A 25,928-nucleotide genomic window follows, 5' to 3' on the forward strand; every position below is an offset into this window, starting at 1 on the left:
TCGGGCCACGGGCGGATCGGGCCTAGCTAGAACTCTTTAGGTTTTTATAGGTTGGGTTTGGCCGCTCCAGACTCCGCCGCCTCTCCGGCCCCCATCTGTCCTCCTCCGCACCGCAGGCGACGACGGCGAGCCGTGCCTCCGTCTCCAGCCCTTCCCCTGCGGCCCCATCGAGTTGCCACCCGCCACCGGCAACTTCACCCGCGGCGAGCTAGCCACAGCTCTCTGGAAGGTACCAATCTGAACTAATCTTCTTCCTGTGCTTCTGGATTTGCCCGCAAAAGGATCGAGCTTTTGGAGTGGATTCGGGTTCTAGGATTTGGTTCGGGGGTGGACTAGGGTTACGCGTATTCAGGTGTAAGGCGATTTTGGTGTTCCAGAGTTCGATTGGACGGAGATTGTCGCGTGGTGTTCAGTTGGGTGATTTCAGAGGTAGGTTTAATTGGGCGAAGGGGGGCTGATTTCACTAAGCCAGGGGCATAGGTGGTGGTGGTTGATGAATTATCGCTAACTGAAACTGGGGGTTATGTCTGCAAGCGTAAGAGACACGTGCCTGTAGGTTTTATCATGTAAAGTTAAGTTTTCTAAGCAGCTTATCCAATTTCTGTAGTGGTTTATGGATGAACTGGTTCAGTTCTAGCTATATGTTCAGTAAGAACCTAACATGTTTCTAGTTTTAAACGAACATGGTAGCACCTAATGACCGATGCCACTTCCAGATTTAGTGAATTTGGTTGAACTATGACAGATTCTTCATGCTAATGCCCTGTCCCTGTTTGCGTTCACAGTGTTTGATGGCTTAAATTGGTTAGAGCTGCCACTTTTGTTGTCATAACCACCTTGATTTTGTAATTTTATGAGAACTATGAAAATTGTGAGCGAGAGATGGTTCGCTGGAATATTATCTTAATCAATGTTTGAGCAAGTACATGAACCTTTGTATATTGTTCATTGACTGTTGCACACCTTATTTTCATGCAAGTTTGTAATTTTATGGGTGAAGTTAGAAAATAGATTAATTGAGAATTGAAACTATAGCTCAAACTGCTTCCTGTTGACATACTTGCACTAAATTGATTAATTGATCCCAGGGAATCATAAAAAACTTTCCCTTGCACAAACAAATTATTTAGTATTTGGTTGCCTATATAATTGCTTTCATCTCGATTCACTTTGAATTCTGTCATTATATAGAGCAAGCAGAAGTGAGGTCTGATTCCGGGGCATTGTGTCATTATTATTGTTTATGTGAACGGAGTTTTGAACATGCTTCTTTGGTCGGGCTACATCATGCAGTATATGTATATGATGTTATCAGATGTCAGCGTAGCTTGCACATAATTTCATCATATTTATAATTTATCGAACTGTTTGGGAAGGTTTTTTGTCCATGACTAGGTTTTATTTGTCCAACTTGGTATTTCTTTTTGCAGTTAGCATGGAACTTATCATCTAATACTATTAATCAACATATTTTCCCCTTAGTAAATATTGTTTGGTTACTGGTGCGGCGATGTCATATGAAGTTGTGAACAAGTTTCTTTATGTTTATTTTGGCTTAGTATAGATGCGTGTTCCATGTCAGTCGGTCCATAACACAGAATATGATTGTCATGTGTTAATATTTGGGTGAGATAGTTTAATACCTTGTATTTATGTTTTTTTAATAATTTTGATTGTTTTTCTTCTCTGAGAGGGGGTAAAAATAAAACCATTGTATTAGAGCTCACATTTGTTTAGCCAAGTTTCTTGCGGTACAAAGGTTAGAGCAGTGAACTTTTGAGTGGTTGAAACTCTTGCCTGCCCTGGTTCGAACTTCAAAGTGAGGCATCTACTTTAAGACAAAGCCTGGGGGGATGTCTTCCTTCATGGTGGAGTTTTTTTTATACGTCACATTTGTAATGCACAATGACCGTACAATTTTGTGAAATCTCCTATTCATTATTTCTAATTTATAGGGAGGGCATTCACGTTCTCTTTTTGTAGTGCTGTACCAATATGATATTTCTTTTTTGCACTTAGCACAGAACCTATCATCCGATATACTGTGTAAGCAACATATTATTTTCCTTTAGATTTCAAATCTTGTGTGGTTATTGATGCCAAGTAAGTTGGAAAAATATCTTTGTATTTATTTTTGCTCAGGTAGAACCTATTGCATCACAGTTGTGCTATTTGTTCGTCCTCAGCATTTCATTGTTTCTAGTGTATAGGAATGCCTTTCCAGGTTTCTTTATATTCTTCTGTAGATAGTTTGATGGGTTGTCAAGATAGCATGTTAACATGTAGATTCCTCATTACTTTTTGGCTGTTTATGTGTCACTAGGAGCATAGCCCGAGTATAAACCCAATCTTTAAGATTTAACTCTAAATTTTTCATTTATGAATTGTGGTACTGTACAATCTTATGATTTTGTGGTGGCTCGTTGAACTATTTATTTTAATGTTTTCTTAGTTTGTTCTTTTGCTTGAATTTCAGGTGCTGCCAACTTGGAAGATGGCAGATGATGAACTAGCTCCAAGCTCTAAGAAGAGGGTTGCAGGTACCCAAATCAACAAGGATAATCCTGAGCCTGATGATGACGGACCAGAACAGGAGATGGGTACGTTTAAGAAAGCTACTGAGGAAGTAATGGCAACCCGAAGAATCGTAAAGGTTCGGCGCCAGCAGCCATCATCAGCTCCTTCTTCTAATCCTTTCTCTGCAATCAGATTTACCCCCACGGATTCTAGTGCTCAAGCAAGTGCCCCTGTTCCAGAGCCTCAGGCTTCAAATGCCAAAGCTGATGAGGGCAGCAATGGTAGTGGGAAAGATACTTTGTCTGTGCCGGACAAGAATGCAGGCTCTGGTGAGTTACCTGAATCAGCTGTAAATACTGACTCTGGTGCCACAACTGAAGCACCACATCAACCTGTTGAAACCAGTGACAAGGCAGAAGACACAAAGGATGGATCTGGTGGAGACAAAGTGGTGGTTGGGGAACCCAACAATGGTAACAACATGTCATCTGAAGTTGAGGGAAAAACGAAAGACGGAGATGCTGAAGAAAAGGGAGGGGCAGATGTAGCTGAAAATAAAGATAAAATTAGCAAGGATGACACTGAGAAGAAAGATGGAGGCGAATCAGAGACCAAAAATGGGTTGTCTGACAAGCAGAAAGATGCTGATAACAAAGGGCAGACATCATCAGCAACGCCCCTTTTCTCCTTCAAGAATCTGTCGAGTGGTCAAAATGCCTTCACAGGTCTGTCTGGAACTGGATTTTCAAGCTCATCATTCTCGTTTGGCTCAGTCTCTAAAGATGGCTCAAGCGCTGGTACCCTATTTGGGTTGAAGACCGATGGTTCTTCTGTGCCTTCCTTTAATCTTGGTACTAACAACAACTCAGCACTCGCTACATCAGCTGAGACACCCAAGAAATTTGCTATGACAGAGGGCCCTGTTGAAACTGGTGAAGAAAATGAGAAGGCTGTATTCACTGCTGATTCCGCATTGTACGAGTACTTAGGCGGGGGCTGGAAAGAAAGAGGAAAAGGCGAACTGAAGCTGAACGTCCCTGTATCTGGTGGTGAGAGGGCCCGGCTCGTCATGAGGACCAAGGGCAACTACCGGCTGGTCCTGAACGCGAGCCTCTACGACGACATGTCGCTCAAGGACATGGACAAGAAGGGCGCGACGTTTGCCTGCGTGAACAGCATCGGCGAGTCGCAGAGTGGCCTCACCACGTTCGCTCTGAAGTTCAAGGACACCGCCACCAGGGAGGAGTTCAAGGGCACGGTCGAGGCTCACAAGACGAATAAAGCTCCCGACGCGCCGCTGAAGACACCCGAGGGCTCCCCGAAGGCGGCGGAGGTCTGAAGCTGCACCCAGGTCGCGCTTATGCTTCTTTTGTACGTCTCTGTCCAGAAAGGAGCTGAGAGATACTGTCTGTTACTGCAGAGTATTTAAGTAAGAACGTCGGTCGTGTCGTATCATGCCATGATGTCCTGATTTGGGATTGCATACGGTTCCCTGATGCTGTTTCTGGAACAGCGGGGTAGCCTGTCAAACTTGCATTATTACATTCTTAGTAACCTGGAGAATGGTTGATGGTTCTGTATTGTGCTCCTCCGTGCTCTGTCAGTTATGATGTGCGTGCTGCGTTGTCCAGTAATTATATGCGTAGGCGCGTAGCCTTCCATCGTGGGTGGGCCGTTTTCATTGCATCCAGCAATCTTTGTGAGGGTTTCTTAGGAGATCCGGTATTCATGCACTGATGTGCAGAGACTGAAGGCCACATCATGCACTGTTGTTGTTAAGTTCTACAGGCAAATCCTTTTTTTCTTATAAACTTTGCTATTTTTCACTAGGGCCCTCCAGTACTGATCCAAGCTCTCGTCAAGAAGATGCCGAACCAGAACCTTCATCTATGCTTACTGGCGTTGCTGCTACTATGTGCTAAGGGTACAAACCATGCCAACATTCTTTGTTGTCGTTTTGCTGAGAGCGCGGCTGATGTTCCACAGCAAAACTTCACCCCGTTCTTCAACAAGGCAAATTCTCATTATCTGTTCTACTGCATCCCACTCATTGGGTACCCCAAACGCGGACAGCACGATGCATTGCCGGCGCCATGGAACATTGGCTTCGTAGCAGCATCAATGCTCCCCTTGCACCCACCACTAAGCTCCAGCGCGCATTATGTGCTATATATATAAATGCATGGTGTTTGCTATCTCGTACTTGCATTGCCGGCCACACGACAGCCTAGGAGGCTAGGACACAGAGATCAAGCTGAAACCCAACACTATCCATGGCTTCCAGCAGCTGGCTAGTTGGGCTCTTGGCCGCGGTGGCGATCGCCGCCGCGGAGGACTACCTGGTTGGGGGCACAACTGGCTGGAACCTGAGTTACCCCATCGGCTGGCCGGAAGGGAAGACCTTCAAAGTTGGCGACAATCTAGGTACAAAATTAAGGCACCATCGTCGTCTCTGTTTCAGGCTTTCAGCACTACTTCATCAGGATTGATTCATTCATGCATGAAAATTGGTCTCTTGATCGGTATAATTTGTTTCTGCGGCGTGCAGTGTTCGACTACCCCAAAGGCCAGTACACGGTGACGGAGGTGGACAGCGAGACGCTCAGGGAGTGCTACCGGCAGGGGAACACGATCAACGAGTTGGCCTCCGGCCACGACGTCGTCGCGCTGGAGAAGGCCGGCAGGCGCTGGTTCTTCTCCAGCCTCGCCAACCACTGCGATCTGGGGCTCGAGCACGTCGTCAACGTCGCCGGCGGCGGCGCCAGGGTCCCCGTCGCACCGGGCCGGCGCCTCATCGTCCGCCTCATACTGCTCCGGCGCCTTCGTTCACCTGTTGCTGTTCCTCCGGCGATCCCTCCGGTGTCCCCGGGGCCCGCTCCGGGAGCTCCTCCTCCTCCGTCGCCGGAGACGTCGTCTGCCACCTTCAACCACTGCAAGATCGACGAGGCGGCGGTTGCGTGGGCGGCCGTCGTGGCAGGCGCCGTCGTCGCGGCCGCATTCGTGCAGTTCGAAATTCAGAGGTGCGGCCAGATACATGTACAGCTACCAGGTCGGTTCCGGGCTGCCGGCGCACCGTCAAGTCGAGTCGGAATCGAAAACAACACGCGGAGTGAAATCCAAACGCCGCCGCAGATTCCCTCGCGCAAGCAGTGTTGATCGATCACTGCATTGCTTTGCAATTTCCACTCACAAAACTTCACCTGGTTCAGAAACTACGGAATCGAATAGCACGCATCGCACACAATGCTTCAGCATCTCAAGCCTGAACGAAACATGACTGCTGCTTGACTTGGTTGTTTATCTTTCGACTTCGAAAAGCATCAATCGACACATGCTTGAGCTGTTGAGCATGCCAAGCCTAAACAAACAAGAGAAATAATGCAACAACAATACCGTCTGCGCCCGCTCCTCCTCCTCCTCCTCCTCCTCCTCCTCCTCCTCCTCCTCCGCGTTCGGGACGAGGAACAGCGCGGCCGTGACACACGCCGGCGAAGAACACCATGAGCTGCAGGAACGGGAACGCGCCCCAAACCAATGCGGCCACCAGCATATACGCCACCCACAGGCCCTCGACCAGCGCCCTGACGAAGGCGCCGAAGCGCGTCGGCTTCTTGGGGCCGACGACGACGGGCCGCGTGCCGGCGGCGGGGATGTATACGGCGGCATGTCCCGGTTCCGGCGGCGGCGTAGGATCTCCTTCTGTGGCGACGACGGGAGGCGTGACGGAGGACGGCGGCGGCGACGGCCCGGAGTCGGTCCCAATCAGGGGGCGTTATGAAAATATTCGATCCCGAGGTTTTCAAAAAGAACCCCGGATCGCGGTTAATAATCACGATCCAAATTAGGGGCCTTTTGCAAATAGTTTTTCCAATATTTCACAAACATACCCCTAAATCGGATCGCGATCAATAATAGCGATCTAAATAAGGGGTCTTTGTGTAAATATTCCATCCGCCACTTTACAAATGGACCCCGGTTTTGTATCGCGCGTTCGCGACAATGGCGGCATTTTCGAAACCCCGCCGCGCCATGTGGAGTGGTCGTCACCGGCGGCGGCGGCGTCCGTGGCCGGGATGGTGAGCGGCGACGGGATGTCCATGGCGACGTGCCCCGGGCCCGGCTTCGGCTTGGTGGTGCAGCCTCCAGCGGCGGCGTCCATGCCGGGAATGTCGGAATGATGAGCACGGCGGCGTGAGGGTCGAGTGGCGGTGGCGCAGCAGGAGCGCCGTCCGGTGCGGCGACGGGGAGCGGCGTGACGGCGGACGGGATGTCCACGGCCACGTGGCCCGGCTTCGGCAGTGGCGGCTGCGTTGCTGGATCTGCCGAGCCGCCGGTGGAGGAAGCGGCCGGGAGCGGCGACATGTGCCTCCGGCTTGTGGTTCTGGGTCGGCCGGTGCCGTCGCCCCATCGATTCCAGTCGGAATCGGAAAGCCTCACGCCGACAAGCGAGTCCGAATCCGAACGCCGCTGGAGGTCCTGGCCCCGGCCCGGCACCATTCCTTCCGTCGTCTCAAGAACAGATTCACACGCACAAGAACAGTGCCGATCGATCAGAGCATACGCACAAGAACAGTGCCGATCGATCAGAGCATGGTTAATAAGCTTGTCTTATAGACAAGCCATGTCATTTGGAGACAAACATTATAGACTATACATACAATAATTAGGCTCTTCAAAGTTTCCAACTTAATTTTTTATTTATATCGGATCCACCTGTCAGCTGTTTTTTAATTAATGGTGTGCTGAACCACGAAAGGAGACGGGACGGCGAGCTGGACGCGTGCTGGGCGTTTGTGCATTGGAACGCGTGACCAGACGGTCGATGAACCGTCGACCATTCTACCCTCCCTCCTATTTTCTCTTTCTTCCACGTCAGATTATGGTGATCTGGCTTGGCTATTAGACAAGTGAGCTGGCCTTGTCGTACCTGCTTTGCATTGCTTTGCAATTTCCAATCACAAAACTCTACCAGGTATCCAAAACTACCGAATCGAATGCCTTGGCATGATTAGCAAGTACTGCAGAAAAATTGGGCTAGCATTTTCGACAATGCCATGACCATGAATCTGTGTGAATCAACACCATAATAGACTACCCCTCCATTATCTTTTGATAATCCTATTTCACCTTGGCACAGTGTCTAAAGAAAGATAATCTTATTTATCATCCATTTAACCATGTCATTAGTTATTCCTCGTAAACAAGCGATGCATTAAGCCTCGAACTTGTTGATAGCCACGTAGCCAATTTCATGTGGAGGAATGAAGGGATGCGTGACATCTATTAAATGGATGGACAATTGGATTGAAATAAGACTATTAAAAGATAATTTTTCAGATTGGAAATAACCCTATCAAAAGACAATAGAGGGAGTATACTCCTAGTCATTTGAGTGAATTCCCTCAGTGCTACAAAAACTAACTTCAATCCCCTCAGTACCATTGAAATTTTGATTTATCCCCTTAGTGCCATTCCGTTGCCATTTCCGTCAATGTGATGTTAACTTATGTGGGAAAAGACGATTTTGCCCCTAGCCCCACCTGTCATTGCTCATATCCTCTCAATCTCCTCCCTTTCCTTCTCTTTCTCCACCCAGTCCTGAAGCTCCTCCCCGCCGCCCAGTCTTCGACCTGGCCTCGGAGCTCCTCAGACCTCCCTGTCGCCCTCTCCATCGCCGGCCGCCACAGTGCCTCATCCTCCACTCGGCCCCCAAGGTCCTTCCCATAGTGTCGGCCGCCGTCCCCCACAGCGTTGCCGGGTTGCCGCCGGCTCGCTACCGCCCACCATGCGCGCCAACCGCGGGCCCCCACAACGTCGGCCAGGCTAGCTCCTGAATGCGCCTCTAGCTCCACGCCGCCTCGTCTAGCTCCCACCCGCCCTTGGGGATCAGCACGCCCCCGACAGGGCCCTTCTTCTACGAGTCGGGGCCGGTGGAGGAGGGGTCGATGGGGAGGAGCTCCGGGATCAGCGGTGGGGAGGAGTTTCGAGCCAGGCGGAGGACAAGGTGGCGGGGAGGAGCTCCAGGGTCGGCCTCGGCTGCCGACGCCTTGTCCCCCACGCTGCTCCTCAGACCCGTGACGCGTGCCGACGCCCGCCCGACGGCGGACGCGGCCCCAACCTGCGGCGTGCGCGCCCTGGCATCCTCGCACTAAGTCACCGCACTAGGCTAGAGGATGGGGCGGCGTGGAGGAGTTCCGGGGCTGAGGCGGGAAGGGACCACAGGGAGGAGCTTGGGGCATGCGGAGGACGGGGCGGCAGCTAGGGAGCACAAAGGTTGCCGGCGGGAGATGAGGAAGAGATAGAGAAAAGAGGAAGAGAAGAAAGACGGGAGATTGAGATGAGCTGACAGGTGGGGCTAGATCCGTCCAGGAGGGCAAAAATATATTTTCCAGCCACACTTAACGGTTCATGGATGGATAGACGGACAGAATGGCACTGAGAGGATAGATCAAAATTTCAATGGCACTGAGGGAAGTTCGCGAAAATCTATGGCACTGAGGGGATTGACGTTAATTTTTGTGACATTGAGGGAATTCACTCTAGTCATTTAGAATCCTTATTAGCCAGAAAAAATATCAATAAAAAATATTTCAAGTACAAACAACTGAACAAGCATACATTGCTTCAGCATCTCAAGCAGTTGAAGCCTAAACGAAACACGAATGTAGTTGCCAAATATCAGGAAAAAGTTTACATAACCTCCTGAGCTATTGCTGTGGGTCTATTTCACCCCCTTGTACAAAACCAGGTATTCTACCTCTCGTCTAGCCAAAATCGTTTAATGTAAGTGGTTTTGCCTCGTAGGCACGTATATGGCCCACATGTCAGCATTGTAGGTACTTGCGAAAGGCTAAAATTATGGTAGTGTTTGGTTCGTTGTATGAACCGGTACTTGTACGAGTCCGTCCTGAATCTGAAACAGTCACCACGTTTACTTGATTGAATCGAACCAAGTGGTACAGGATGAGGTCATCCAGATTCTGAGAATATTCCCATGCAATCTTGAATCGAGCGGTGCGGCAAAATCCCACGGACGGACCGATCCAGGACAGGCGCTGGCCCTTTTCACCGCCCGCCTCCCCTCCACTTTTTTTTTTGCCGCCTGCCTCCCTCCACTCATTATTTTCCCCCCACCCCCTCCGTTCCTCTCCAAGGCTCCTTGCGACGGCGCTGGGTGGTGCCTCGCGCACTCCAACATCTCCTCCAACACCAGCGACGGTCAAGAGGATCAGGTAAGGTCGGCGCTACACCCCCCTCCCACTTCCCTTTCCTTCATCTTGGGATAGCAACGACGTGCCCTAATGGAGGAGCTTTGTATTTTTTTTCTTGTGGCAGGAAGTGAGATTCCCCCTGCAATTCATGACTCTATCATTCTCTCCCTAAAGCAAGGTATGGATTTGAAATTTTTCATTGCGAATGTGGGTTGTATTACTCGAGTAGATCTAGGATTCGTGTTGTACATTGTTGTAAAAATTGGTAGTTCTAATCTTGTATGTGCTTGTGCTTGTGCATGCAAATCTAATTTTTTTCAATGCAGTAGATTAGCACGGATGTTTAAATTCTCTTATCCCTAAAAATCTCGATACATGTTTTGCACTATTTTGGTAATGTAGATGGACAACAGGAACCTTGTTAGGAGAAAATTATTGATGCTTATTACTGCTGTAGTAGCATATGCAGCTTCATGTATGGTGGCTTTCTTTGTGACGTTTAGACTATTAATCAATAAGAGGTAACGTATTACTTATGGGTCAATGAAGGAGAGGGATAAGTCTAGGATTGAGTATCTTAACACAAGGATCTACATGGATGATACGACCTGTATAAAAATGATAAGGCTTAAGAGAACCTAATTTTTTCGGTTGTGCCAAGTTTTGAGGGAACGCTCTCTGTTACATGACACTAATCATGTATGCATTGAAGAAAAAGTTGCCATGTTCTTGAATACAGTTGGCCACAACCTACGAATAGGTTAAGGTGAAACAATTAGCCGGTACTTTGGATTAGTCCTCCATGCCATAGGTGAGCTACGCAATGATCTTATTCGGCCACCTTCATTGGAGACCCCAGCCAAAATTGTAGGGAACCCAAGATGGGATCTATACTTCAAGGTATGACACGACAAACCCTAGATTAGGGATATATGGTCATAACTTTTGGTTTCTAATTTTTGTTATGTGAACAATAGGATTGCATTGGTGCTATTGATGGAACACATATAAGAGCATCTGTTAGTAAGTCTATGGAAGCAGCCTTTCATGGTAGAAAATCATTTCCTACCCAAAATATTATAGCAGCGGTAGATTTTAACTTAAAATTCACATATTTGCTGGCTGGTTGGGAGGGGACAACACATGATGCTGTGGTTTTAGCCAATGCAATAGAGCGTGAGAATGGACTACGTGTCCCAAAAGGTAACATAATTGTTTCTAGATATTTATGCCCATACCAATTCAATTGAACCTTATTTAATCACCATGTTGGTAATATCTTAGGAAAATTCTACCTAGCTGATGCTGGATATGGAGCCAAACTTGGGTTCATGCCACCATTCCGTGCTATACAGTATCACTTGAATGAGTAGGGGAACAACCCTGTACAAAATGCTGAGGAGTTGTTCAGTCTTAGGCACTCTTCTCTACGGGTGACCATAGAGCGTGCCTTTGGATCACTCAAGAGGAGATTCAAAATTCTTGATGATGCAACCCCATTCTTCCCCTTCCGCACTTAAGTTGATATTGTCCTAGCTTGTTGCATCCTTCACAATTGGGTTATTTCTCAAGGAACAGACCATTTCATTCTACCAGAAAGCAATTGGACACCTAACCCTCGAAGGATAACAAGGCAGCTAGAAATGACCATAGATTTATGGTTGACAAGAGGCAATTGATTGCTGAAGCAATGTGGGCAGATCGTCAAAATCACTATGGACATTAATTGTGTGCTTTGTATTGTACCAATGAACTATTTTTTGTGTTGTTTATTTTCTCAAATTTATGTAGTAGCTATGAACCATTGTGTTGTGCCTAGTGGGAACCATTGTGATGTTGTAATATGAATCCTTTTACTGTTTTAATAGGAATGCTTGTGCTGTTTTGATATGAATCCTTACTGATTTAATATGAATAATTTTTATATATTATGAATTCTTGTGTTTCTTTTGTATGTTGTAGGAGATGGACCAGGAAGATAACTTGGCTGCATATGGTGGAGGTGCAATTCAATGGACAAGTGCTATGTCAAGCTTTATGCTCAACTACTTGTCTCAGCTTGTGGCTAGTGGCACTAAAGCCTCTTCAAGCTTCAAGCAAGTTCATCTGAATGCCTATGCAAGGGCTTTGAATGAGTGTCTGGGTGTTCATGTCACTGGTACGCAAGTTAGCAACCACCTCAAAAAGTGAAAAAAGATTTATGGAAAGATTGTGAAGCTGAAATGCTTCAGTGCAGCTAATTGGGACGAAGAAAGTTGCACCATAACCTTGAGAGAGAGCATTACATTGGTCATATTCGGGTTAGTTTACTTGCCATATGATTGTTATTACTGGACTGAAATTTTTACTATATGTTCTTCATGGTTTGTTGAAATTGTTGCCATATGAGTTTTAATATTTTACCAAAATTCATGGCATCAATGTATTTGGCCTGTTAGGACCATCGTGAGGATGCCAACTGCTTAAACACTCCAATTGAGCACTACCATGAGATAGCCACTATCTTTGGCAATAGTTTGGCAGCTGGTGCATATGCCAAGGAAGCAAATGATCCTCTCGCTACAGAGGTTACTGAGATAGAGAATGCACCAAAAGACACTGAAGATGCTTCACCTACAAATGATCAAGTAGGGGCAATGCCTGATGAGGTGACAATGTCTGTCAACAATACTGGTGGGGAGTCCTCAGGTACTAAACCACCACCACCAAAGAAGGCTAAGGTCACCGTTGAAGATCCTAACATTACCATGGTGACTATGATTAGCCAGAGCCTTGGGAACTTAGCAGCAGCCATAACAAATGTCACCAAGGCCATTACTTCAGATGGTGACATTCCTGAGGGACTTTATGATGCCATGATGAGTATCCCTGGATTTGATGCAGCCCATCTTGATCACTACTATGCTTATTTGTGTAACCATCCACCACAAGCAAGGACCTTTTACAACCTGCCCCTATCAAGCAAAATGATATGGGTTGCAAGCTACATCAAGGAGCACCTTTCCGATGCTGATCTATAAGTAGCAATCTAAATATTTTGCTAACCACTAGAACCGTAATCTATAGTGATTTATGATTAGTGACTGTGTGTTGTACCTAGTCCTAAACTGTGTTGTGGTATTTTTTTAGCATGTTGGTGTTGATCCTAATATTTTGCTAACCGCATGAACTGAAACTACGGTAGTTGATGAGCTGAAACTACGGTGGTTGATGGTTTGGTATGTTTGAACTATGGTCTGACATTGTCTGGTATGTATGAACTATTATCTGTGATATTATCTTAGTGTTGGGTTTGTCTCTATATTCATTGTTCAGTGTTGGGCTTATATCTGGATGCATTCTTTTATGTCAATTTATTTATCTAACAATCTTTATTTGCTTTCTCATTATATTAGAGGTAAAGTTACCACCTATAGTAGGGAGGTTACCATACCCTAATTCATTCATATAACCAAACATGATCTTGTACCATCCTGTATCATCCTATTCAAGCAAATCATGTACCATCCCATTCAAACAATCAAACATTCAACTTGCATCATATTGTTCAGAATCATCCTATCCAGGTGAACCATCCCATACATGTTCCACTTCATTCAAGTAACCAAACACTACCTACCTATGTGGTTAGATCCGTAAAATGATCAGGATTGGATTGGATTTTAAGCATATAAGAGTTCTGAGGGTTACTCATAAAAAATGTCAAGAGACATGAAAAACCTAATTAATTACACTGTTTTTGTGGGTGTTTGTGTAAAATGGCCATTAGCTTGCTAATAGCCGCCGGTGCTCGGTCCTTCGTGGGCTCATCGGCGCTCCCCTGTGCGGCGCACAACGCACGAGTTGCACGACGTGGGGTAGCCCGTGCCGCAGGCGGCTACGCACGGCTTCCGCGTACAACGCGCGAGGCGATGGCCGGTATCTCGCGATGCTGCCGGCGGTGGCGCACAACGGCGAGCGGCGCGCGGTGGCGCAGACGGCTACAGCACGAGGCGACGACAACAAGCAATGGAGGGCATCTCGAGGTGCTGCCGGCAGGGGCGCACGACGGTGGGCAGTTCGTGGTGCCGCAGGCAGCAGCGGGCGGGCACGCTGCAATTCGTGCTCTCTTCGAGGATGGCGCACGGCTGTTGGTCGGACGAAGGTGCGTGAAGAATGGGACGACTGGAGGTTGGAGGAGTTGCTGACGGCTGGAGATTGAAGGAGTTTCTGACATGTGGTCCATAGTTGTACCAGCGAGGAAAAACCACTCATGAAAACCACTGAGGGGGTAAATTAAACGGTTTTGGTTAGGTGAAGGGTGGAATACCTGGTTTTGTAGGTTGGGTGGTGAAGTAGACCAACAACAATAGTTCAGCCCCAAATATCGGAGGCTCCCATGTGGCCATGTCCCATGGCCTTGAGCGCCACCATTACCGCGAAATTTCGTGATGAACTGATGGACCCAATGCAGGTCGAGACAACAACGACGTCGAAGACAATGCAAACTAGCAGATGGGAGATAGACCGGCCGGTGCATCCGAGGTTAGCATGTCGAATTGTTCTCTGCGTGATGCCACACATGGTTTCTTCACCAAGCATCAGCTGATGACAACAAAGCTGCCTAGCGGCCTAAGCATTGTTCGACCATTGTTTAATTACCACGCGGTAATTAATTAACTTGACAATGGCCCGGCCTTGCCTTGTTCGACGACGTATAAGACTATGTGGCTCATCAGCCGCTCAGGGTTGGAATCATTTCGTGCATACTGCAATGGCTTCGAGGCGGTTGCTGATCGTCGCCGTCCTTGCCGTCTTTGCGGCTTCGCCGGCGCTCGCCGCCGACCTCGTGGTCGGGGACGGCAAGGGCTGGGACCTCAAAGTCGACTACGACAAGTGGGTCGACAGCAACGATTTCATCGTCGGCGACACGCTGGGTACGTTGCGCATGTTAACCAGCGTGAATTTTAAGTAGCTTCTCTCTATCCTTGTGTCGTCTGTACTGTGTCCTGCGTGCAGTGTTCAAGTACACCAAGGGCAGCCACTCGGTGGTGGAGGCGACGGCGGCGGGCTTCGCGGCGTGCAGCGAGGCCAACAGCCTCGGCGCGTGGGCCTCCGGCGACGACAGGGTCGCCCTCAACACGTCGGGGCGGTGGTGGTTCTTCAGCGGGGTGGGCGAGGACTGTGTCCAGGGCATGAAGTTCAACCTCACCGTCCTCCCGGCCGTCGAGCTCTCGCCCCCCTCCTTGTCGCCGCCGCCGCTGCGCGCAGACGGGGGTGTCGCGGCTGTGCTCGCCGCGGCGGCGGTGGTAGCGGCCGCACTCCTGCTCTAGGCATCGTATTCGCATTCACTCGGAACATATGTGCCCTGGTTTTGTAATTTGACGGATTTCATCGGATTTTCTGAGGAAAATAGATGTTTCAAGCGGGGTTTTAGTGGAAATGTACGTGCTGAAGTGTTCGACGTAACACCGGCAATATCGATATTTATGATGTTATGCATGTGTATATGGACTCGATTTTAATCATTGGAAGTAGTTACATGTTGTAATGGATTGGTATAACTTTGGGACCATAGAATTTTGATGAATATATTATTGAACCATAGCTAAGAGTATAACATGTTCGGTCCCCTTGTTATTATTCCTCATCTTCAAAATATAATCAATTTTTGTATTGTTTTGTAAATTAAATTTACAAGGATTCAATCTGATGCATGGTTTAGAAGTCGTTTAAGTGCTATATAAATCCAAAATACAAAACAATTATTACAATTAACCAGCTTGATACACATAAGTAGAGGATCCTGCACCAGCCAAACCAGGTCTTGGGTGGCCATTTTGCTGGCCGTAATACCGCCCATGGTTGCTGTTGACTCTACTTGGCATGGACAAAATTTATAGTTAAAAATTTGGATTGTAACCAAATGGAGGCTAAATTCCTTGGTATGACCAAATTTTGGCTTTGGTCTAGCCGTTTCAAAAAAACAAGTTTTACATGGTATGTGTAATTTTTTACTTTTGATAGGATTTTTGAAAACTGAATATAGATAATTTCTTTTTTAAGTTTATCTTTATTAGTAAGTATAGTACTATAGTATACTTGAGAAATTGTCAGAAGCCAAGAAGGCCGAGGCACTTTCTATTCTTCTCGCCCACGGGCCCAATACAACCGACATTACAGCAGGCCCACCAGCCCACGACAACTCGCCGATTCTCTGCGAGACCAACTCAAACGGACAAACAAACCCCCTCGAAAACCCTCTCTCATATTCATCCCCGCCGCCGCATCCACCACCCCCTCTCGCCGAAACCCTAACCCTACCCGCCGCCGGCCATCCTGCCCCCGGCGACGCCGCCATGTCGAACCCGAAGGGCTCCAAGATGCTCCAGTTCATCAACTACCGCATGCGGGTGACGATCCAGGACGGTCGCCAGCTCGTGGGTAAGTTCATGGCGTTCGACCGCCACATGAACCTCGTCCTCGGCGACTGCGAGGAGTTCCGCCGCCTCCCGCCCTCCAAGTCCTCCAAGACCACCGGCGACCGCGAGGAGCGCCGCACGCTCGGCCTCCTCCTCCTCCGCGGCGAGGAGGTCGTCTCCATGACCGTCGAGGGCCCGCCGCCGCCCGACGAGTCGCGCGCCAAGGCCGCCGCCGCCGGGGGAGCCCTCGCCGGCCCGGGTGTCGGCCGCGCCGCTGGACGCGGGGTGCCCACCGGCCCGCTGCTCCAGGCCGCTCCCGGCCTCGCCGGCCCTGTTCGGGGCGTTGGTGGGCCCGCCCCCGGCATGATGCAGCCCCAGATCTCGCGGCCGCCGATGCCCAACCTGTCGGCGGGCCCGGTGGCGTACCCGCAGGTCGTGCGCCCGCCGCAGGGGATGCCTCCTCCGCCTATGCGGCCTGGAATGCCGCCGCAGATGCAGATGCAGTTCCAACGTCCGCCTGGGGCGCCGCCTGGTCCGTTCCCTGGGGCACCTCAACAGTTCATGAGGGGACCGCCGCCGATGGGGCCGCCACAGATTAGGCCCGGGATGCCGGGGCCACCACCTCCTGGAATGAGGCCTGGAATGCCTCCGCCGCCGTTCGGACAGCCCAGGCCAGGGATGCCGCCCCCGCCGCCTGGTCCGCAGCAGCCTGGACAGAACCCGCAGCAGTAGCTTGTCACCTGTAAGTTTGGGTGCTACATTCTTGCATCCATAATTGTTAGTTGTCCTTTAGGGTTGATTTCTCCCTGAATTGGTGCCATGGTTATATGTGTATCAGAGTTTGCTGTTTTGTTTGATGCCTTGATGGTTAGTTGATGAGATCTGTTTGTTTGTTTTAGTCATAGCTACACTTCAGATTAACTACACCCCACTGCACCTAATTTACTGTTTGATGGTTAGTTGATGAGGTCTGTTTGTTTGTTTGTTTTGTTCATAACTACACCCCACTGCACCTAGTTTAGCACCAATAACTGGCTTATACAATTAGTCTGGTACCTTGGAACTCTGATCTTAGAACCGTTCTTGTTACCATGCTACAGTTTGCAAGGGCAAAGCCATTATGATTTCATGGAAGCAATTTTGCTTGCCCACTTACAGGATCTGTGAATTTGCTTGCTACTCGCATACCAGTGTGCTTATAAACCCCCTTTGTTTTATGACTTCTGTTCTGGATTTCATACCGGTACAGTTTGCAAGTGCTACTTTGAAATTTCATTGCCAGATGCTAACATTCAACTAAATTAGTGAATGCTGGTGGTTTTTAGTTCTCCTAGCTAACTTCGATTCTTTATAATTTTCATTTGTGTTTCTTAGAGGAACGGTTTGGAAAGAATGAAATAATTATGTCTGAATGTAACTGCTATGATAGTTTCGTAAAGGTGCTCTCTTTCAGCATTTTGTTTCTAGGCAGGGTGTACCGTGCAATTTGATTGGAAAAGTTTGTGAATATCAATTATTTAAGGTCTGCACTGAAATACCTTGACGAATCAATTTTTGGTATGGTGTGTGGTTGAACAGGAGGAATCATGTGGATTACTACAATAATTAGTTATTTATGAAACAAGGCTAATAGTAAAACATATATAGTGCCCTTCTCAGGTATATATTTGATTTGAATGAAGATGCTGATCAGAGAAGCCTATTTCTTCTTGGGATAGTAACTTATCTTGCATTTAGCAATTTCAATCATCACTAAAGCTTCGTTGGATTATTTGTAGATCCTTAATCTGATTTGGCATGTTATAGGATGTAGGTTATCCTGAGCAATTGCAAGAATGGGGTTCATTGAGGCTCTTTGATTTAACACTCTACTGTAACTATTTGAAATTTCGAATTTTAGGAGCAAATCTGATGATAGTAGCACAAAGTCATTGTAAGTCTGCATCTGCATAAGCATTAACCCACCATGTTTATTATCACAGTGCAGAGCCAATGTATTTTTGAATGATCATACATTTTCTAATTAGTCATTTCTAAGCATTATATAGGGGACTATGCTGTTCGTTATGCTTGAACATCGGTGATTCTGGAGGGTTCATTTGACAGTATTGGACCACATGATATAATTTGTACTAGAAATGCTTTAAACCTTCAGGGCCTGTGTGAATGTGAATATTGCGGACTGCGGTCTTAACAACCCCTGAAGAACCAATAATGTGGTCTGTCTTAGTCTGTGGTTGTGTCTTTGTTGGTAAAACAGCATCCAGCTGCATCTTTTTGGTTGACTGGTACCAATCTTAACAACAGTGCTACTCAAGTTGAATCTGACATGATTCAGCTTGAAGTCATGCCATGCTTAATATTCTTTAATTCCTTTGCTTCAGATTGTAGCTTTTCATTTGTACACTATAATATCTTCTCCACATGATTTGCTGTATTTTGCGTTGACTTTGTGAATCTTCTGCACAGGTGTAAGCTCCTTGCAGACGCGCTAAGGAAGATTTTCGTATTGCGAGAAAGGATCGTAATCGCATCTATGGAAGACCTGTGGATTCCACCAATGCTTCACCATTCTGTCTCATATCCAGTAGTTTCGTTTTGGTATTGTGAGAGAAGAGAACCTTGTCAGTGTGTACCACTCATCCTTTGATGTGAGAGGGGACTTTGTTCTGATGCAATGTACGTAGAGAGGCCAGGGCCTGTTTTTAACTGTTTGGTTGTTAAGTTAGGAAATATGGATAACTTGTCTCTTCTTGTCTGAAGTCTGGATTCACACTGGACTGCACTCATCTGTTACTTCTGTCTGTGACCTATCTTATCTGGATCATCAGTTTATTCAAGTTGATTAGCTCTCTTGAAGTGACGTGCTTTCTGTATTTGGTTATGAGAAGCGACTTAGAGAAGGGTTTATATAATTAGGGGGTGTTTGAATACGAGGTGCTAAACTTAGGAGGGTCACATTGGATGCTAAGTAGGAGGACTAAACATGAACTAATTACAAAACTAATTGCATGGAGTCTAATTCGCGAGACGAACCTATTGCATGGAGTCTAATTCGCGAGACGAACCTATAAGACTAATTAATCCATCATTAGTAAATGGTTAATAGATTTATCTAGTGAATTTTGCAATTAGTTTTATAATTAGATTATGTTCAATGCTCCTAATTAGGGTGCTTTCAGTTGGGCTTTTGGACCTGCTTTTGCTTTTGCAAAAGTCAAAAGCCAATCAAAGGGAAAAGTCATCAGTATCTAAACATCCGATGTGACAGGTGCTAAAGAGTATAATTATGTATACATAGTTAAATGTTTTTCGTACAGTCGAAATTCTTTGTGCGGAAACGTCTTAGACCACCACAATGAGGCGTTGAGCCAAAACGTGGCAGTAGCAGACTAGGATGACCGAGAGCTTGTAATAGCTACTAGCTCGCTCAAGTTCTGAAGCAATTACCCAGTCACCAATAAGAAACCCAGTCACCAAGAAAGGCCCAACCGAAAACGGGATCCTCTGCGGTTAGTGTGCGTGCGATTGAGTCACTGACGCGTAGATCTGGGTCCACACATCAGTGACCCCGAGGGTCAAAGTCGTGGATTTGAATTCCACAGACCGCTGGGTCCACACATCAGTGACCCCGAGGGTCAAAGTCGTGGATTTGAATTCCACAGACCGCTGGGTCCACACATCAGTGACCCCGAGGGTCAAAGTCGTGGATTTGAATTCCACAGACCGCGCATGACGTGAGATTTTATTTTTTGACGCAAAACAAGTTACCAACCGGTACTTAATACCGGTTATTTATATATGGTTTCTCATGTGGAATGGAATCGTTCTTTTATATTTTATTGTTTTGCAGGTAAATTGGATATATGCCCAACGCTGAACACTAGCACGGTTCTTGATGGCCCCGTTAGCTCGTGCTGCGCCTACATTGAGGCCAGTGACTACTCGAGAGCAAAGAGCCAGTGTGACACTACTAATCGCAGTGATTGCTGCAAACCAAAGGACCTTAACTGGCAGCAGTCATAGGAACAACACGGCCTAGTTTTTTTTTGGCGTCCTTTTCTCGTGAAAATCGCTTTCCTTGGTGTACATGGCACTTCACCGTTGATGAACTCTGTTGCAACACGCACCAGTGCACACAAAAATTTGCAAGGGCTTGCAGGCAACGCGGCAACGGTCTACTCTCTACTACTGGTTGTGCATGTCCAAGTCCAAGAACAGGTCCTCTTCGGTACAGAACCTTTCAAGTGATGATCGCTGGAGCACATTAATCATTAGCTGCATCCTCTTCTTGCAAAAATGCACACAGCAATACTCTCTCCCGTTACAAATAGGTGATGTGTTTGAAGATTTGAAAAATAAGACGAGCAGTGTTTTGATGGAGATGTTTCTATGTTTCTCCATGCAGGAGCTAATAATAGCTCGGTCAATCTTGGGACAATGAAGCTAAAGACATATAAACCCCATGCTAAAAGCTTCAACTTCTCATGTCTAGCCTGTAAAATCGATCTGCCTTTCGAACTGTCAATTACTTATTTCTTATCAATGAGCTCATGCTACAGTGATAATAAGTTGGATATGATGCGCCTCATGCTACAGTGAGCTCGATTATTTTGGGATCGTGCTGCAAAATCAAATATATCAATGAATAACCTTGATATATAGGTCTGAAATCCTATTTCATTCTGTGCCTGATTGTCACAAGGCAGTAGCTCCATGCCGGCGACGTGGCATGTTGCCCTTGCCCATGCACCAGCGCACGGCGGAGAGCGTGGGTGTCGCGTTCGCCGGCGACCTCCACCAGCGCGGCCCAGCCACCCCTGCAGTACCCTGCAAAAGGCCAAAATTAAACGACACAACATGCATGGGCATGCGTGCAAAGCTCAACCGGCCCCGTCGCATGAGATCTCACCTCGCTGCAGTCCGCAAAGCCATGCTTAAGGTCTGGTTGGGTTCTTTTGCTTATTTTTAAGCACCCGTCACATCGAATGTTTAGATACTAATTAGGAGTATTAAATGTAGACTATTTACAAAACCAATTACATAAGTGGAGGCTAAACGGCGAGACGAATCTATTAAGTCTAATTAATCCATGATTTGACAATGTGTTGCTACAGTAAACATTTGCTAATGATGGATTAATTAGGCTTAATAGGTTCGTCTCGCTGTTTAGCCTCCACTTATGTAATGGATTTTGTAAATAACCTACGTTTAATACTCCTATTTAGTATCTAAATATTGATGTGACACTTGTTTAAAAATAAGTAAAGGAACCAAACACCCCTAAAACTGTTGGCAGCAGCAACCAATGCACGAGACAGGCCAGAAATATTGCTGCCATCGCGTTCGTCTACCGATCCGCTGCGTCACACGCTCACCCATATTCTTCATCCAATTACCCTGCCTCCCTTGTCGATCACCGACATATAACATGTATACCGCAGGGAGTGGGGAGAACTGGATGGAGGACGGGTGGACTGGCGTGTGCCGCAGCGGATCGGAGGTCGATCACACGGAACCGGTACTAGGAAAGCATAGTGGAATCATGGTACACCTTTTTTTTGTTTCTTTCTGCCCAATAGCTGATGTAAAAATAATCATGTACTATCGGACTACACAGTAAGTACACATGCATGGGGCTGATCGACGCTCACAATATAGGAAATAATGGAATTGACAAGCAAATGACGAGGAGGTTAGTCGACTGAGCAGATACTGTAATTGTTTTTGCGGATGATTGAGCAGATAATTGATCACTATAGCTTGCTGATCTTGCAATTATTGGCAATACAAATGCCGCATTATTGGATACCCGCTTGGATTAGCTCGTACTATTATTGGATTAGCTCGTACCATCGTCGGCGCCACACACACAGTACTCCGCGGCCCGAGTCGATCGACCGGCCCATGTGCCGCAAAGTCGCCTCCTTACTATACCACCATCTGCGGCCCGTCATCCTGGGCCTCAGCCGTGCGCGTGGGCTTCCTCCGTCCGCGTGTTACTACTAGTTGAACTCTCCGGGCTTCCGCAGGCCAACTTTCTCAGCATGACTTCCGACTTGATCTCCATCTGACTGAGCTGCATCCATCGATGAATTGGTCCTCAAACGATGCGCCTATTCCTCTCCTTCCAAAATATTACAAGCGTGTTATCAAATTTTTAGCGACCGTACCTTAGCACATTTTTCATTAAAAGAAGAAGAAGAGTTGTTACAGCCTAGCAAGTGTAGTCATCGGAAGTGATGCCTCACTCAAGAAGTTCAAAAGTCTAGGTTTAATTACATAGCAACATCGCCTAGCGAGTGTAGTCATCGGAAGTGATGCCTCACTTAAGAAGTTCAAAAGTCTAGATCTAATCACATAGGAACAACATCTCGACCCGACGGTGGACCTAAAGCGAGGGTGATCGGTGCCAGGAGGGAGAAGCGTGCCTGTACCCAATCCGAGATCTCCTCCGTTATGTCTTTCACCAGCAAATCAGCCGTCCGTTGGTGCCGATTGAAAGTCTGAGCGTTACGTTCTAGCCATATAAACCAAGCTACCAGGACCACTAATGAATCAAAGCTTTTCCTTGCTATTCTCTCCAGCCTCTTCCTCGATCGTGTCCACCGATCCGCTGGTGAGTATTCTGATGGGTTTGGAGTCAGGTGTTGCCAGCCACACTTTACAAACAAGGAGTGCCAGACCATTCGACTATAAGAGCATCCAACTAGAAGATGTGCGATCGTCTCAATGCAACTATCATCACCTTCAGGTTGTGGCGTTTACTTCAAGCTGCTGTCCAGTAACGACCATGGAGATAGAGCCAGACGAACTTACACTTCCCCGGTGCTCAAAGCCGTGTTACCGTGTACATGATGAGCAAAGGATGTTCTTGTCTTTCTGTTATAAGATCGATGGACTTGATGTGATACGAATCTGCACCATATAATGTTGGTCGAGTCTGCTAAAGAAAACTATAAAATTGACATTGTCTGAGAGTGTTCTCAAAATATGAATATATCGAGATTAAATTTGCATGGTATGTGTTCGTAACCAAATTTGGTAGACTTAGACAAATCTGTTCTGAACCGGTCTCCTAACCGGTTAGACTGGTTTGACCAAAGTCCTCAAAATGTAAATTGGACTTCACCATCATGTAGCTCTCGTAGAGTAGATCAAATGCATATATAGAACGTCCGATTTGAAGTTCGGATGAGAAAGTTATGATCTCGGGAAGATCTGCACCTAGGAAAACCGGTCAGACCGGTTTGCCAGGACGGTCAGACCGATTGGGTCTGTGTAGTCCGAGTTAGGAGTTGTATTTTGACACGGGATTTGTTAGGGTTTCAACTCCATTAGGAGTAAGACCTCCCTTTCTTATCAATATGAAGGGCCATGGCCGATTGAGTTAAATCCAATCGACAAAAAACATATCAATATACTATTTTGCATCTTTTTTCTTTTCCCTTTTTTCCAACCTCATTTTGTTATTCTTCCTTCGTTTCTACGGTGTTTGAGGATGTTCTAGGTGACCTGCCGATCCTAGAACAACCCATGGTGCGCTTGCCCCGACGGGATCCCTCCCAGATGAGCATTCATTGGTTCACTGTTGGGCTCACCCGCGAACCGATCTGACCGGACACCTAAACCGGTCTGATTGGCCTGTGCAGAGAAGCTGCAACAAGCCACTCCACACACTGTACGTTCGAGTGTGTTCGTATGTTGGTCTGCGGTATGATCGATAAATTCTCAAATTACTTGCTGGTCAAAGAGTAATATAGTTGGGCGTGAAAATGGGAATCAGAAGGGCGTGGTTGGCAGGACGTAAGAGTCGCTCGCCAGCGCCACTGTTGATATACATGGTCCCGTGCGAGAAGCTGACAAGCGTCCCGTAGCGTCGTCAAGTTTAATTTGGTCCTGTTTGGAAGGCGGAATGTCTGTAGGGTTTCGATCCATGCAATAATTTGTTGGCTCCACTCCTTGCCATCACCCATCATCAATTGTCCTGATTAGTGATCAAGCACATCTCATAAATCATATTCGAATGGAATTAATCCTCAATGGCTACAGAGAAACTTGTACAGGCAGCACTTAACAATGAGCAGCACATACGTGCTGTTTGCCTACAGGCTACAGCAGTGATAATCTTTTCTATGAAATGGCCAACTGTTTGTACTCTTATTCTAGTTATCTACCATAGCCGTCAGTGAGATATTTGTTGGCAATAATGTTATTGACATTTTATAAAAACTATTGAGAAAGACAATTTTTAAAAAAAATGAAAACTGTTAGCCGCTTGAGAATAATACTACCAGAACTGTTTATAGCCACTCATGACAGCCTGGGGAAACATTAGAACCATTGCGGTGTGGTGGTTACTCATGCGAATCAATTTTTTTATAATTTGCAAGTGAATTAGGCATACCCAACGCCAAACACTAGCTCGTACTGTGCCTAGTCGATCAGAGCAATCCGAGTGTTCCTCCCACCATGTGCAAATGAAAGCAGCTGTTCGTCCCTGCTAGCTGCTAGATTCAGGCCGGTGACTGCGACACTACTGATCGATTCAGGCGATATATTGCTGCAAGCCCACGGAAAGCAGTACACGGAAAATTTACCAACTTAACTGACAGCAGTACGTCGTTGGAACACGACCTGTTTTCTGCACCCTTTTTCGCAAATCGATCGTTTTCCTTGGTACGGTGGTTGATGAATGCTGCCGACCGCTCTCCATCTGTACGGTGGCACTTCAACGTTGATGAAACCTTGTACCACTAGCAAACTCTGTTGCAACACGTACCGCAGTGCACACAAAACCTTGTGCCAACGAGGAGAAAATCATGCTTCAAGATTGCCTCTTACAGATGGTTCTCTCAGATTCCCCTGACTCTCACTCGCTCTCCCATTGCCCAAACAAGCCGTTCACCTCCAGAGAAGACCTTTATGCTGTGCAGAGTGACCAACCACAAGATCCGGACGCGCACAGGGAACTCGCCCTCCCTGTGGCTGTGCACCTCGACGTCATCCTCCTTGTGCTCTGGCAAATCTGGAAAGCGCGTAATGCTCTGATCTTCGAGCACAAGACATCCTCGGCCACCGACGTGCTCAGGCGGGTCATCACCGACATGGACTCCTGGAGTGCCGCTACAAGAAAATGGCACCTCAGTGGAATTGTTGGCGTGATTTCTTTAATTCTCAGTTGTAATTTCTTCCATGCATCTCTCCATGTACTCCTACCTGGAATGGAATGCCAGATCATCTCTTGTAATGTGCCACTATTTTCGATCAATGGAATATAAAGTAGGTGCGGCGTCACTTATGTGTGGCGCACATAAGTGGCGCCACACCAGCGTGCTGTACGACGACAGGTGGCCCGGTGGACCGAACCAGACCATATGGGCCCGTAAGGCCTCCTCCAGGCTTCCTAGCTCATAGAATAGCGTGGCGTTTCCACGTCACCATAAGTTAACAGAGCTTGTCCACCCAACAGGATAGCTTATGCACGCCTCTCGATGTTTGTGTGGGCCCACATATAAACATTTGTTTACTCTAATAAGGAAGAAAATTGGGTGCATCCGATCAAACGCATCCGTAGCATACCCGACGTCCCCGCGCAACGCGTGGAACTCGACTCCATCCGACAGGCCGCGTCCTGCCGAGAGTCTCACGAGCTCCTAGCTCCTCCTCACGGAAAACATCGCCTCGGCTCGGCCCTCTCCCAGCCTCGGCGCCTAGGCAATCTCGGCTCGCTTCATTTTTCCCTGACATCGCTGCTGCCACTAGTAGAGAATTGGCTTTCGATGCGCCCCCTTTTGTC

General features: G+C 47.3%; 4 protein-coding genes across 4 annotated transcripts; all 4 read left to right on the forward strand.

Moving 5' to 3' along the window:
- The first annotated feature begins 67 nt into the window (after nt 1–67).
- On the forward strand, nt 68–4,093 carry LOC117845130 (nuclear pore complex protein NUP50A). Its single transcript, XM_034726054.2, has 2 exons — nt 68–229; nt 2,477–4,093. Exon 2 carries the CDS (start codon nt 2,495–2,497, stop codon nt 3,854–3,856), a length of 1,362 nt encoding a protein of 453 aa, XP_034581945.1. The 5' UTR covers nt 68–229; nt 2,477–2,494; the 3' UTR covers nt 3,857–4,093.
- Nucleotides 4,094–4,232: 139 nt separating this feature from the next.
- On the forward strand, nt 4,233–5,876 carry LOC117845131 (uncharacterized). The gene is made up of 2 exons (XM_034726055.2): nt 4,233–4,941; nt 5,066–5,876. The coding sequence occupies exons 1-2, from the start codon at nt 4,791–4,793 to the stop codon at nt 5,671–5,673; spliced, it is 759 nt and encodes a 252-aa protein (XP_034581946.1). The 5' UTR covers nt 4,233–4,790; the 3' UTR covers nt 5,674–5,876.
- Nucleotides 5,877–14,481: 8,605 nt separating this feature from the next.
- On the forward strand, nt 14,482–15,040 carry LOC117843971 (stellacyanin). The gene is made up of 2 exons (XM_034724762.1): nt 14,482–14,644; nt 14,727–15,040. Exons 1-2 carry the CDS (start codon nt 14,482–14,484, stop codon nt 15,038–15,040), a joined length of 477 nt encoding a protein of 158 aa, XP_034580653.1.
- An 899-nt stretch (nt 15,041–15,939) lies between these two features.
- Nucleotides 15,940–18,988, forward strand: LOC117845839 (uncharacterized). Its single transcript, XM_034726926.2, has 2 exons — nt 15,940–16,871; nt 18,599–18,988. The coding sequence occupies exon 1, from the start codon at nt 16,067–16,069 to the stop codon at nt 16,859–16,861; it is 795 nt and encodes a 264-aa protein (XP_034582817.1). The 5' UTR covers nt 15,940–16,066; the 3' UTR covers nt 16,862–16,871; nt 18,599–18,988.
- The last annotated feature ends 6,940 nt before the right edge of the window (nt 18,989–25,928 follow it).

The sequence above is a fragment of the Setaria viridis genome, chromosome 2 (genome assembly GCF_005286985.2).
Source record: "Setaria viridis chromosome 2, Setaria_viridis_v4.0, whole genome shotgun sequence".
NCBI lineage: Eukaryota > Viridiplantae > Streptophyta > Magnoliopsida > Poales > Poaceae > Setaria > Setaria viridis.

Excerpts from the sequence above, each read along its gene's own strand:
- LOC117843971 (XM_034724762.1), top strand. The coding sequence starts at position 14,482 with ATGGCTTCGAGGCGGTTGCTGATCGTCGCCGTCCTTGCCGTCTTTGCG. Across the intron at positions 14,645-14,726 it reads CATCGTCGGCGACACGCTGG|TGTTCAAGTACACCAAGGGC; the intron begins GTACGTTGCGCA and ends TCCTGCGTGCAG.
- LOC117845839 (XM_034726926.2), top strand. The coding sequence starts at position 16,067 with ATGTCGAACCCGAAGGGCTCCAAGATGCTCCAGTTCATCAACTACCGC.
- LOC117845131 (XM_034726055.2), top strand. The coding sequence starts at position 4,791 with ATGGCTTCCAGCAGCTGGCTAGTTGGGCTCTTGGCCGCGGTGGCGATC. Across the intron at positions 4,942-5,065 it reads CAAAGTTGGCGACAATCTAG|TGTTCGACTACCCCAAAGGC; the intron begins GTACAAAATTAA and ends TGCGGCGTGCAG.
- LOC117845130 (XM_034726054.2), top strand. The coding sequence starts at position 2,495 with ATGGCAGATGATGAACTAGCTCCAAGCTCTAAGAAGAGGGTTGCAGGT.